The 14,452-nt window shown below is 37.4% G+C and overlaps 1 protein-coding gene across 4 annotated transcripts in view; it reads right to left on the bottom strand.

Annotated features, from left to right (window-relative positions):
• ROBO1 (roundabout guidance receptor 1) overlaps positions 1–14,452 on the bottom strand; it is a 690,461-nt gene that overhangs the window by 32,575 nt on the left and 643,434 nt on the right. For 3 of the 4 annotated variants that reach the window (XM_088050997.1, XM_088050994.1, XM_088050996.1), the window contains 3 exons: positions 10,802–10,973; positions 3,491–3,688; positions 108–134 (listed from right to left, as the gene is read on the bottom strand). In XM_088050997.1, coding sequence (XP_087907123.1) covers positions 108–134; positions 3,491–3,688; positions 10,802–10,973 — 397 coding nt within the window. The remainder of the gene's footprint in view (positions 1–107; positions 135–3,490; positions 3,689–10,801; positions 10,974–14,452) is intronic. The other variant, XM_088050995.1, reaches the window with a different exon arrangement.

Consider the following 14,452-nt stretch of genomic DNA (forward strand, 5'->3'; position numbering starts at 1 on the left):
AGCCCCTTCAGAACAGCTGGGCTGGTTGGTTATGTCAGAGAAAGAGAAATAGTACCACAAACACATGCTTAAGTAACAAAGAAGGGGGGAAAAGTGCAAATATATACCTGTTGGTGTGAAGGTAAAAGACGGGACTGAAAAATCAAAACAAAATACAAACTGGTTATTAAGCTGAAGAGAGAAAGGGAAACATACCACATTAGTATAAATCTAGCAGACAGCTGAACATAAAACAAATAAATATAACTAACTCACTAGTTCAGTCACACTGATATAAAAATAAAACTAAAATTACAATTCAGATTGTCTCTGCTGGTACTATTCTGGAAAGAAAAAAAAAGGCAAAAAAAAGCAAAAAAGCTTGATATTCTATTGTGCTCCTGAGGGCAAGAGACTGTGCTTTATTCGTTCAAATCCTTCTCAGTTTGGTATTTTAAGGTTTTTTTTCAGAAAATCCTAGCACAAACAAAACCGCCACACTGTTAATCATTCTAGAATGCAGAATGACAAATTCCTTAACAAAGCCTTATCAAGGTCCTATTGAATCTTATCTTCAGTTCACTAAGTAAATGCTCATTACACTGAACTAATAGGCACACTTAAGTATTCAGTAAGGAAATAATAATCATAAAAAAGAACAAAGAGAACTGCTGTTTTACTGTCTCTGAATCACAAATGGCACCAACTCTCACTCTAATAAAGACACTAAAATCTACTGCAGCAATTAATTTTTGTTTTCAAAGATAAGACTGTTAAACAGTTATTATCTTTCCCTCTTAAATAATCACAAAAAAAAAAAATCTCCCTGGATATAACACCTTTCTACCTTCCAACCCTTGGCTTTAAGAGGGAAAGGTTAACAACAGAACAATGACAGTGCTTGACCATCTTCTCTCTCACAGCTACTATAAATCCTCTTTGGATCAATAGGGTCTCTAATCCAAATACAGAGCACCAGCATCTGCTCTTGTTATTAGCACATGCTCCCCCTCCTGTTGACAAGACAGTATCGTTTTCCTCTCACTGATGGCAGAACAAGGCTTACATTGCCCTTTCTGATCTGATGACAGCAAAAGGTAAGAGAAACAATCAAATATTCACTAAAACAGCCTGGAAACAGAAGGTGATCAGCAAACCCAGAATGGAAAGAAAAAGTTCTGGCTAAGAGAACTTCTTAATCTTATTTTTTTAAGAACTCTAAAGTTTGTATGGAGTGCAGTGTGTCTTGTTGTTGTAACTTAGGATATGCTGTACATTTGCTCCCCTTTTTACCAAGCTAATTTATTTCCATGACACTAAGCAAATAATAAAAAAAGTGGAGCATTTGCCCATTTCAGGTTGCATTTGCAGTAAAGCTCTTTATCTCAGGAATACCACTGTATTTGCTTTGAGCTAGGCCTTTTTACATAGTCAAGTTTAATTTAGGTACAAAATGTAGAACCATAGTAACAAGCGTTCATTAAAATAGAACGGGCATTTAAACCTGAACTATTCCAAAGAGAATCAAGAATCTCAAAATTAATTTACAATCACAGGGACATGAAAAATAATCTCAAGCTATTGTCTTGTTACTCTTCTGTTAGCTAAGTACTAAACCTAGTTTAGTTTCTTAAGGAACTGAGGAGGTTCAACTGAAAGAAATATTATTGCTACCACATGAAAGAATGACTTAATTCTTAGAGCTTCTATTAATAAACTCTTCTGAGTGTGTAAAACTGCTAGTACAGTATGTATGTGTGGGAGTAGTGAAGTATTTTAACAGATGACAGGCCTGAAGCTAAATATAAAAATAAATAAATGCAAGACTGAAGAAAGTTTGGGCTTGCGGTGATGACTTGATGAACTGCAGAGTGGCAAACTACTTTGCAATTCATATTTCACTAAAGATAGGTTTTGTCTCTGAAGAATACTTGATACCAGAGATACATACCCTACTTTGCTGTACACTTTCATTTAAACTCCCCCCAAACTACACAAAAGATATTTTTAACGATATTGAAAAACACAGCTGTTTTGAACAATAGCTGATGTCACTGAAGTAACCGTTTTAAGGACAAATTGTATGCCTTTTGCTTAATCATAGGTACTGGTGAAAGCACAGTGATGTTAGTGTGATAGAGCTGTAGAAAGGCAATGTGGCAGCATGCTATTAGTAAAACAAAACAGCGCAGGCCAGTGCAGCACTACATGAGGGGCTGTCCTGCCTAAGAAATCCCAGCAGAACACAATCAAGGGTGCAGCTCCTTCCCTTTTTCCTTGGCTGCAACTCCACTACAACCACTGGGCCTGGAGTCCACAGTGAGCACTGGTACTTTAGTAGCACGGAGGACACCTCAACTCTGCAACACTCCGGATGTATTTCCACGTTTCCACTCGCTCATTTGCTATTTTTAGCATTGCTTCTTTTACATAGCAACGTATTGCTGCTGCTTAAAACCATTTGTGTTTGATTTGCCTGTCTTGCCCATAACACATTCATTTTCGGGGACTAAAGAATGTAATGTCATGACATCTTTCATACATGAAGATGCATCCACCTTTTAAATCTAGGCCTGTCTTCTGATTGCTAAATGTCAACTATAATCCCCCCAGTTCTTCAAAAGCAGGATATCCCATTTTCCGATTCGTTCCAAAATGTATGGTTCTCACTCTACAAGCGCCTATGAGCTACTGCTTTGAGATGTAATGAACTGTAGCTCATTGAATTCAGCTTTAATTTCCAGGCTTAACCTGGAAATGATTTGAGCTGGAGGAGTCAAGTTTTTATTCCAGAAGATCTTACAGGTAGAGGTTCTAGTTTTGTTTGAGAGTATACTGCAAAGCACTGTTTGACCACTGACAGTGTGGTATATAAGAAGTACCAATAACATGAAATAACATGAAAATGAGGAGTGCTTTAAGTTAGCCCCGCTGCTGCCATTCTAATTAAACACAGACGCAGGATGCCCCCAGAACTCAGTCCCAGCCAAGTGTGTCACAACAGCATTTATGAAAAGGGTCTTGGAAAGCAGACTGACCCTTGTGCTTTTGCGAACAGCCACGCTTCCCCCAGAAGAGAAGAAATTTGAGTACCCACACCCAAAGTGTTACTGCAGTGCACACCACCGTTAGAGCTCCCAGCAAAGCACTCAACAGGGGACAAGGAGCTGCCATCCACTTCAGACAGCTCCTCTTCATGTGATACAGTGTCAGACAGCAAGGGAATATTGGAAGCTCCTGGCCTTAAACACTTCTCATTTGTAGGAGTGTCTTTATAAAAACCTACTCCTGGTGCTCAGCTCAAGATTTATGCTCTAAAGCCAGACTTTATGAACATTATGTAAATATTGCTGCTCTCTGCGCTGGCTCCTGACCCACACTTCATGAAAAGTACTGAAGTAAGCTGATAATTCCTTATTTGAGCCTGAGAAGAACAAGAGACTGATGACAAAACAAATAGGCAGCAAACAGGCATTCAGCAGACAGCAGACTGAAACAGATAATAGGGCACCTTTTCTGATACCAGCATAAGTACTCGTGAGTCCATTCCTCTTCTTCCTGTGGCGATACAACCAGATGCTGAAGACCATGAGGATAATCCAACAGGCTGCACCAATTCCAGCAATAAAGGCAGGCTGCTTTACTACATCAGAAATCTGCTGGGCTAAACTGACTTGATCTTCTGAAGACACAGGGTTTCCATGAGAATCTGAAACAGAGACACCCGTAACAGCCAATTAATTTGAATGAACAGCTGTAAAAGGCAGCATGAAAAGAGCTGACATAATTGCAGTCCTGTTTCTCAAGGTAAAATCCTTAAGACTGCTCTTCAAGATCTAACTTTTACAGCTCTAGACAGAACTGGTTTATTTTCTGTACAAAACACTACTGCCAGTTATCATTGACTTTTGTTTGCTTACAAAAGCTGCTAAAATCAGGCTACCAGGTATACAAAGTCTCCTAAATTACAAACCTGTGGATTGCTATTTTTTTATTTTTCTTTAATTTTAAAAAAGCAACATCAGCTTCAGGAAATTATTCAGAAAATCAGCAACAAACATACCAAGTCAAAAAAAGCTCTAGTATGAAACATGAGCAGCAATGTGAATGGGTACAAGTCAACTCCCCAGACATTCACTCAGAACTGACAACCACAGTTACAAATTTAAACTACATTCACATGAGGTTGGTATTGAGGGAGATATTTTAATCTAGCAGTTCTTGACAGATTACTCAAATCTTGTATTACACAGTCTAATGTACCGCTTGCAGTCTCTCAGTCTCTCACTTTGACCTCAATTAAAAAAAGACTGAATATTTAAAAGGATGTAGAAAAGTAAAACTACAAAATAACCAATCCTGCCTCCTTAAACACGGATGAAAAACTAAAGGACAACTAAAGAACGACTCATGAATTGCTAAAACCAGCTAAGGAGTTTTACCAGTAATGAACACGTAGTGCTTTTCCAAACCAGTTTAGCCTTAAATAACCCACATAAAAAACCCCATGTATTTTTCCACAGGCTATTCATTTTATTTTTTTAGTTTTTTTTTTATAGAGACAGCAGCTTTAAGAATTGGTCTTTTCTGCTCTTTCTGTACTGAACTTCTGCAGGAACCTTCTAGGAACAGCAATAAGAAGACCCAGTTAGTGACCAAGCTTCCTGACTGAAGTGAAGCAACTCAAAGCCAGAATACTGCCTTCCTGATGCTTTACCAGCACAGTGAGTGAGTGCTCACTGGAAATTTCATTAGTGCACAGACAGAGGGCAAGAATTCAATGCCTTTACTCAGAGAGGATATTGCTTTACACATTCCACAGCCTGGTCTTTGAAATACCCACTTTTACTCCTGTACAAATCCAAGAGATAGCTGCTTTATACTATTGGTAGTGACACCAAATTCAGAACGAGAGATTAGTGTTTTAAGAGAAAGGTGGTGTTATTAATTCTAGGTGCTGTCATTAATTTTATTAATATGAACTATATAAGAAATGAAAACTTATTTGCTTAAAACCAGTACCTTTTCCCTATGAATTAAGCAGTGAACAGATTTTTTTTTTTATGATGACACCTTGCATTATGCCAAAATAAACCTACATAAAATATAAGAAACTGCAATACAAACAAGAGATGTAATCACAACAAATTATTTCCTCTGGAAAATGATACCTTTTGGAATAGAAAAGGTTAAATTAGTAACAGCTTCTTCCAGTGAAGGATTCCAGATTCCAGTTTTTGTGACCTTGAAGTCAAATATCTATTTTGCTGAGAAACATCCCCCCATCTTTGACTGCTACCTTATTGGAAATATTATTTCATATTTCAGCTCTTTTTATCTTCTGTGAGCCTAAGTGCACTGCCTAGCCTGAAAGTTCAGCAGGCAGACTCATTCTTTTCTTACTAATACATTCTTTGTGTCTGATGGGTTTATGGATTTCACGCCTATTTGTGCAAGGTTAAGATGGGTTGCTTCAGACTGAATGGAGACAGCCAAGTGAAGTTCCACACAAGTGGCCAGATGGGCTTAAATTATAAAGTATACTGTGACCAATGAATTAGAGCTGTCATCTCATCTTTTGTTTCTCTGCAGCTGAGGCCATATTAAGATATGAAAACTTGCATCATCAGTCTTCTTTTCAAAATGAGTAATTTTTGTGTTTTTAAACAGCTACAGTCCCTTATACAACTTAATGGAATAGAATAAAACATTTATGGAAAGCCTGTGGTCCTTAATAAATGAGAAGGGTAAGTATTTTTTGTCTCATCCTTAAAATATATATTTTAAAAGAATAAATCCAGGAGGAAAAAATAATCACAAACTCAAAAACCAAATAAGAATCTTTTCTAAACATGTCAACAACTCAGTCACACAGAAAGACAGTACTTTTATCCAGAAACAGTTTGTATTGCTCAGTCAACATGTTTCTGAGTACTATAAAATCCTGAAGAAGGTTTGACTGTTTATTATTTTAATTTTAATTAACATTAATTTCGTGCTATGATTTTACTTGCCATTGTAGGTGTAAGAACTTAAAGAAATTTAAGAAATTAGGCTTCTGGCACATTGAATATGGGTGGACTGTTAGAGCCATTATATAAGCTGGTACATTTCTATGCACATGGGAAAGAGAAAAATACAGCTGTGTTCACATACAGTCAGAAAAACAACATAAGAGGAGATGGAAGGGCTTTTAACTACATCCTACTCCTCTTATGATTCAAAAATAGAAAGTAAGCTAAATATAAAGAGAATGAAATTTATTGACCTCCTCATCACTAAAAACTTCCAGGAAGGTTATCTTGGAAGCCTTTTTTTGAGAAGGGCATCTTCCCTCTCCCTAATAGCCCCCTGAGATCCTGAATGATCAGCTGGATCATTGGAATAATCAGATGGATTATTTGAAATAACTCTTGAACTAAAAAAAAAATAATTAAGAAATCTACTTTTTCTTCATCCCAGGAAATTTCCAGAACTTTGACTGATATATAAATGGTTCATAATGAACATTCCTGTTCCTGCTTGCACTCTTCAGGGAGATGTGCCAAAACAATAAGTGAATATAAACATTCTATGGCAAAGTTTATCCCACTGCCAGAGCAGCAGCCGCAGCATTTCATGTACTTGGAAACACCTCAGAGATGTTGGAGCAGGCTGATCCCACAGCTCCCTGAAACCAGCATTTTATCACAGTGACTCATCCCTTCTTCTACCCCAAGATAAGAACTTGCTTTTTAATCACAGATTATGTTGCTAGGGCTTTTGCTCACAAGCTACTCGATTTGAATGCCTTGAAGCTCCAAGTTTCAAACTTCAATGGAAATTGATTAGAATTTACATAGAGAAGAACTTCTAATCCTCTAATGTTAATTATTCGTATAAGTAATAACAATCTGAAAGCTAACATTTAAGTTGCTAAAAGACAAATAAAAGATTAATACCCATTTATGACTGGAATGCCAAAGAGTCAAAAAAGATGGGAAATTTCAGGTTCACAAGTGTGCAAGCAACTTAGATTTGCCTTGTACATGTACAACCTATGGAATGGTGCTTTTCCATATGTGTGTCTAATTCAGTGTACAAAACATACAAACACTAAGTAGGAATATCTAAATGGTGTTCACATTGATAATTCTGGCAATTTAGAACATGCAAAAGACCTGAAACCTGTAACATATTGCTTGAGTATTTTCTCAAATATCTGTGCATGATGCAATATGAAAATTATTTGGTGAAATATTACCAAAGTAAGAATAATGTTATTTTGTACTGATAAAATATCAGTTGTGCACCTCAATCTTACAACATAGAGCTTGAGGTGACAGCACCAAGCTGATTTGAAAGGGTTTACTGTGAGGGGTAAAAATAGATTACTTTTAAGTTGTTTGCAGGCAACAAACAAAAATATCAACAAAAAAACCCTTACAACTATCACACTTGAAGTACCTTAAGGGCTGACAGAATAATACCCTGAAAGAATGCTAGCTAGTTCACAAATCACATCCCCTAAACGAAGCAATTAGAAAAATAAACATTCAATGAGACTTTCTTGTGTTTTGTACACTTGAGACATCCACTGGTTGAATAATACACTCAACATTTACAATATTTGTGCAGTCATTTCATAATAAATAACTGTACACCATATATTCACACAAATTGTGTGCTTAAGAGTAACATTAACTGCAGAAGGGCTTCTCAGAGCTGGCACCAGAAACGAAGTATGCCACAACCTGTCCCAATGCCACTACTTATTTGTCAACAGGCATAGGTAATACTGCCAAGCTACCACAGGTAGTATCTCATCACTCTACAAAAGCTAGGCTAGAGATCAGCAAAAAATTGCTAATTCTCATCTCTCTGTAGAGAGCATTTTTGTAAACAATGCCTTTAAGTTACATGTTGTGACAAGAAAAGAAAGGTTTTATTGAACTTTTGTGACCTTGTTTCTCTATGGCTCATTGTTATAGGCAGAATATAGTGAGCTGTGGCGAGGTCTCACGATTTTTTTTCCCAAAGCTTTTGCAGTCTTTATGTAAAATATCATCTTTTCTTTTAAAACAAACAAACAAGCAAACCTTTACAGTCCCTGGAATTCCATAGAAAACTTTATAAGGTCATTTAAAAGCCAAGAGGCAAGCTCAGAAGCTTCATGCAGGGTGTTTTAAAGAGAGACATAGTTTTTCAGTTGATCTCATGATTTTATGAATAAGAAGCAAGTTATTTTGTTGGCTTGTCCCTGGTGGCATGGGAAGTCTGGGGTACCACAGCTCAGTGATCTGCTTCATGTCAGCATGGACGTGGAAAATGAAAGAGCTTTGAGATTACAATTTGTACCTGTCTTAGTAACAGGTTAAGTGCGTGCACAAGGTCATTTATCACAGCTCAGCTGATGCGTGGGACTGCGATTGCATGCCCCAGCTCCCAGGGAATCCAATGTCTCCTGTCCTCCCCTCTCATTCTGGAAGGCAGCCCCCAAAAGGTGAAGCTTCCTCCTGTCACACACCTGGCTAAGACTCTGCCCAGGCATGTCCCAGAATCACAAACCTGGGAGCATCCCACACAGCACACGGGCTCCAAGAGCACACCCAGAGCCAGCCACAGCCCATGTCTCATGTATTTGTATGAAAAACACATTATAAGGAGAGAGATGTTGGGTTTTAATGAAAAGTTCTTATTGCAAAAGTGAACCTCAGAATCACACAGTATATTCTGCTTTCACACATGGAATTCCTATTTTCTTTTCTTTTTTTTTTTAATGAAGGATTGCACCAATTCAGGTATCAGGAAAAGATTTCCCGAAGGAATAGTTTGGAGCAGTGTGAGAAATGCAGTAGCTTGGAGTGGTCCCACAGCTCTTAGAGCACATATATACAGCATGTCGGGATTGTTTCAAACCTCCTACAAGGAGCATCCTTAGCCCTCTTTACTCCCACTCCCTGGCCTCCCCTCCCTCTCTCTGTAACAATGTAATTTATTGCAGGTGAAAAGTGCCAATTGATGACATCAACAAATTAATTTTCTTTCTTCAGAAAGCTACCCAGAAAACTCGGTTCCACCCCCACGCTGGGAGCACTTCTAAGAACTAGGAATCCAATTCCTTGAGGGGGCTGGAGAAGAACTTGCATCACAGGGCATAGTTGAATAATCTGCAGCCATTCTACCTGGATGATTTAGGTTGATATGTGCTACCAAAGAGTGCAACCTCTTAAATTTAAGCACTAATTTTCAGCAGCCTCCTGCAGTTGCTGAAAGGGTTTTGGCACCATCTAGATATTTCATAGTTCTGTTTCTTGTGGCATGGATCTATACAAGACTCCTGTCTCCACATCTTTGCCATGTAACAACCACGTTATGAGATTTACAGTACGTCTAGATTTGGGCATGCCACTTAATCAGAGGCAAGCAGTGAAAGCAAACTCCAGCCATGAGGAAATATGTGTATTCTCCCAGACTTGCACAGCTGAACACCTCTCAGGGTGTGGTATCACTTCTTGTTTTCTAACATAGTGCCAATAGAGGCCAGGAACTCAGAAGTGGGCAAAACCCTTACCTTGACAGTCCCATATGTTTCTTTTTCCACTTCACAAAACCTCAAAGTGATTAAGTTCCATTATAAAATTCACCTTCTTTAAGAATTTGCTTATCATCAGACAAAAGGGAAAAAGAGAAGTAGTTATGGACCCTTTGGCTTTGAACATTTGAGGTTATCCTCATAAACCTCACTAATGCAGAATTTTCAAACCTAAGCCATATAGAATAAGCTTAATTTTGACTGGCTGTAGAAAGCTGTGAACGGCAGCTGGCTGTAGGGAGGAACAATCCAACAAATAACTACAGGGTTTTCCTGTAATAATTCCATATTAATGGAATCTTATACAAGCTGTATGCAATTTTATTGTAAAATCTCCATCAGAGTAGTTTGGAATCATATACCTGTCTAATTTAAGGAAGCTAAAGATGACCTTCCTTTCAATACCTAAGGAAATGTACAAGTAATTTTCCATATTAGTTGCTCTGTCTTGTTTTCACATGCTCTTAATTATAGATTTTTAAATACAAGTGAAATAAAAAGGTAGATCTAATGATACAGAGACAGACAGAACATAAAGTCCAAAGCAGCATGCTGAGCTTGCTTTTGTAATTATATACTATAATGATAAGGTATTTTGCTCCAGGCATACTATAAAGCAGCATATGACTATACTTAAAACTACTTTAAATAATCTTCAGCTAACCAACAGCAAAGATGCATTTTTCCCAAAAAACATCCAGGAGCAATGTCCCTGGTCGACACTTATGACAGCAATGCTTGGTATAAATGGGATTAGGTCAAATTATAGTAAATCATTAGTGTACATATTTTTTCCTGTACTCAGGTTATTTACCAGCTTTCACACATAGTTAATATTTATTGTGCCTAACTTTAGGATGTTTCTGTTTTTGCTTCAATAATGATAAAATCTGGTGAAGACAAATTACATCCCTAAAATGGATCAACACCTAATGATTCATATTCCCCTACAAGTTTTATTACACTAGTCTTAAGGGTGAAAATTCACTTTGAAAAGTCAACTACTAAAAAGCCCTGCTGAACTGGGAGATTAAACCACCCCCCACCCCCCCCATGTTGTTTTAATCCCACCTTTAGAATGCAGTTCTAAGGCAAGTTTAAAACCAGAAATGCCAAATGCTGCTATTCCAGAGATCAAGTGACACTATCTATTTCACTTGTCTTGAAAGAATTTCTGGTGCCATAAAAGACAAAAGCAAACAAACAGAAATCACCCAAACCAATAGGCAGGATTTCCAGGATGCTTACCTAACTGGATAAACTGGGGATCGCTTTTCACTCCAGGTCCTGCCCCAGTGCTTGCAGCCACTTCCACGCTGTATCGGATGCCGGGAACAAGGGAGGGGATGACTACGGAAAAGGTGGTTCCATCCACTGTCTTGTTTATGTGGTATCGGCTTTCATTGCCAAGGCACCAAACCTGCAGGGAATCAAATGCATGGCACGTGTAAATGTTCCAAATTCAACCCTGAAGGGTAAGAAGAAGGAAAGCTGATGCATTCTTTTCTTCTGGATGAAGGAATTTACACTTTGTCACTGTTCTAACATCTGCAGTGCTGGATTGCTGTCCTAGGCCCTCTATGAATACTGAAAAGGTACCTCTTGTTCCAAAGAGCTGCTCCAAGTACTACCATTATTTGATGAGTTTATCACAATTCATTTAGAGCTCAACAAGTGCTAATGAAACTACAAGCACAGAAGAAATGAGGGAAGCCCCACAGCCAAGAACTGTTCGCAAAAACAACAAAGGAAGAGCATTCAGTTAAATGAATTTGAAATTCTCCAGGAATTATGTGTCACTCTAGTGCACAAGCAAGTCTTTCATCACATGACATCTTATAAGGGAACTGATGTCATAATGGAATCCAAAAGGTTTTGGTTTTTCTTTTTTTTTAGATGGCAGCAAGGGGTGAATTTTGAGTGATATGCCATCTTCTAATTGAGACAAGCGTGACATCAGATCTCATTTTTTGGTTGAGACCGAGATACAGGTCTAGTTACTTCAATTCACAACTTCATATATTACATCAGTGACATTAAATGGCTGGGAGAAACATTATCGTGAGATATCTTTATCTCTTTAGGCCTGAACCACTGATGTGGTAAATGCTTTTAGGAAGATGGTTGAACTCCCAACTGCTATTCAAGGTGAAGCAGCAGCTAATCGACATCTGCTAAAAAAAAATCATGAAGCCGCGCCTATGTCCTTTTTGTGTCCTTTTCACAAATGTATTGCTTTACAAAGAACATTTATCCAGAAAGTTAAATTAGTTAAATTCAATACCTTATCTGTAAAGAAGCAAACTTGGCTGAGAACAGCAGCATATCAGAACCTGGGCAATTGTACAATTGGGAGGGAAGATTTTGCTTTCAACATATGGAGCTCCTAAAAGATTTAGTACCCTGATAGGTGCTTTAAATCCCTAGTGGAATTCTGCTGCTGTGGAGGTTGCCAGGTGAGTGGGATAGACTTTCACATGTAGAACAATTGCTACAGCCCCTTCTGTACAGCCCTTCCTGCCTGGACACTGGAGATTTTATCTCACCTTCAGGATATTGTAAAGACCTTTTTTCCTTCTCTGGATGCCACGGACTGAAACAAGGCTAGTGGGACACTGTGAGGATGTGAAATGCATTTTAGGTTCCTTTGAAATCGAATCCCAGCACATGATATACATAAGTGCTGCTGCAGAGCAGGTCACATGAAGAGAGTCTCCTTTTTGTATTCTGATGCTACATAGAGACTGTTTGAATCAGTGCTAGGAGTAAAACTGCTACTAGTACTGCTCTTGAATCCTAAAGGATGGTCATGAAAATGCTCATATAAATAAGAACTCGATTAAGTGAGGAACAAAGGACTTAAATCTACATTTTGACTTAGGTAATTTTCACAGAAATTATTACTGCTACCCTGTAAAATGGTGCATATGCAAACAATGAAACCCATTTATTATGTACTTGTAATCATGAACTACTAATTCAGAATAAAAAGGTTTTGTTCTTAGGTGCTCAAGTACATGGAGAAGTGCATCAAACAAGATTGTCAGGTCAAACATCAAGTTGTTCAGTACTCGCCATCCAACATTTGACTGACATAAACAGGCAAGTGAAAATGAACTTTTAGAATGTTATCAAAGAAGAATTAATTCACATTATAACAGACACGTAAGAAAAGAGAGAATTAGTATAACAAGAGAATTTCTAACTTTGTGTTAGAGAAGGAGAAAATTACTTATGCTGTGAATTTGAATTTCCAGGGTTTTGTGTGTTCTACTGACAATTCTTCAATTAAGATAGTATCCTTCTTCCTATTTATTTTATCCTTTAATTAAAGTAGGTATACTCTTGTCTTTGATCTGAGTTGCTGAGAAAATAATGATCTGCCCCATATATGCATATCTTTTTTTTCAATTTTCTGATAGAAAAAAGAAGATAGAAAAACAAAAGGGGAAGAAAAGAGAAAATTTCTCAAGATTTCTATTTAAATTTTTTTCTTATTATTAGTTCTTAATCTAAAATCAGCAGTTCTGCATTTCTTTATGTTTTTTTGATAGAACCAGTAATTACATTTAGCAAATTAAGCAGGAATGGCATATATATTTTCACAGATTTTTTTTTTTTATGTCTATTTTCTGTCCATGGTGATAAGCACAAAGGAAAATAATGGCATCAATGCAACAAATACAGATGCAAAATGTGCCAGTGTGCCATCTACTGCTACATAAGCACTACAGTGTGCTTGCTCCAGCACCTGGTAGCCTGTCACCTCAAAATCCTGGAAGGTGGTGTAGGGATTATATCCACTCAGAAATGTGAATTTCCTGACTTTTATCATCGTGTCATTGCAACCTCAACATTCCTCTGATGCAGTTTCTTGTTGGAAATAATTCCATCTTTCCAGCTCAAGGTTTGTCTTTAAATGAAGTAACTTCATAAGTATTTTTTCCAATTATATATATCTGAAACTAGGCCACAAACAGATTTTTTTTTACCAGTTGGCCAGGTTCTGAAAAAGGATTTTATTTTTTTAAATTGACCATGAAGCTTAGCAATCTCTTCCCTTTCCCATTTTTACTCAGAGGAGAAAAAAATCAGAATGAGTTTTGATGGGTAGGAATATATGTTTATAGCACTGTGTGTAAACCTGAAAAACAGCCAAGACATTCTTAATACTGTGTATTTGCAAGGGGCTAAAACCAAAGTTCCTGCCTTTTCATGGCTACAAAGCTTACTATATCTACATTTGAAACATCTCTAGCTTGCTTAGGAAAAATAAACTTCATTTGCTTTGCTATATAAATTATCACCAAAAAATTCAAACTGCAAATACAGTCTGTGTTCATAAATTAATAACAAACAATACATATTTTTAATGTACTTTCAATTTGTTAAAAATTAAATAACATAATGAGAACTGTGTTTGGAAGAAAAGAAAAAAATTCTACGTACTAATAGATTTATTATCATAGAAGCACATTCTTTCCTTGAAAGTTTTCCATTTCCAGTTATGCATAATTTACTCAGATCTTAACACTGTTAATTATTACCCCTGAGCTTTTCAACGCATTAAGCCTGTTTATATTTACTACCTTGGCCAGTGCCTTTAGAGTCACAAAGTGGATCTCAAACAGGTATGATTCCCTCTCTCCTTGTGTGTGCATTGCCCAAGTCATAATGAAGGCAAGGCAGGAGCTGTTTTAATTAAGAGTGTTGACCCTTTGCTTTGATTTATGGAGGCTGTTTTAATTGCCTTCCACCACCTAGGCAGAATCACTAAATATGGAGTTTGATTCAAAGCAGTGACTTTCTCTCCCATTTTTTCTGAGTAACCAGAAGATGGAGCCAAGCATCCACGAACAGCCCTTCCCTCGCTGCTTGGCCACGCTCCCTCTGCCAGGG

The sequence above is a fragment of the Pseudopodoces humilis genome, chromosome 2 (genome assembly GCF_049639895.1).
Source record: "Pseudopodoces humilis isolate 2021_Gansu_Grassland_sample_001 chromosome 2, ASM4963989v1, whole genome shotgun sequence".
NCBI lineage: Eukaryota > Metazoa > Chordata > Aves > Passeriformes > Paridae > Pseudopodoces > Pseudopodoces humilis.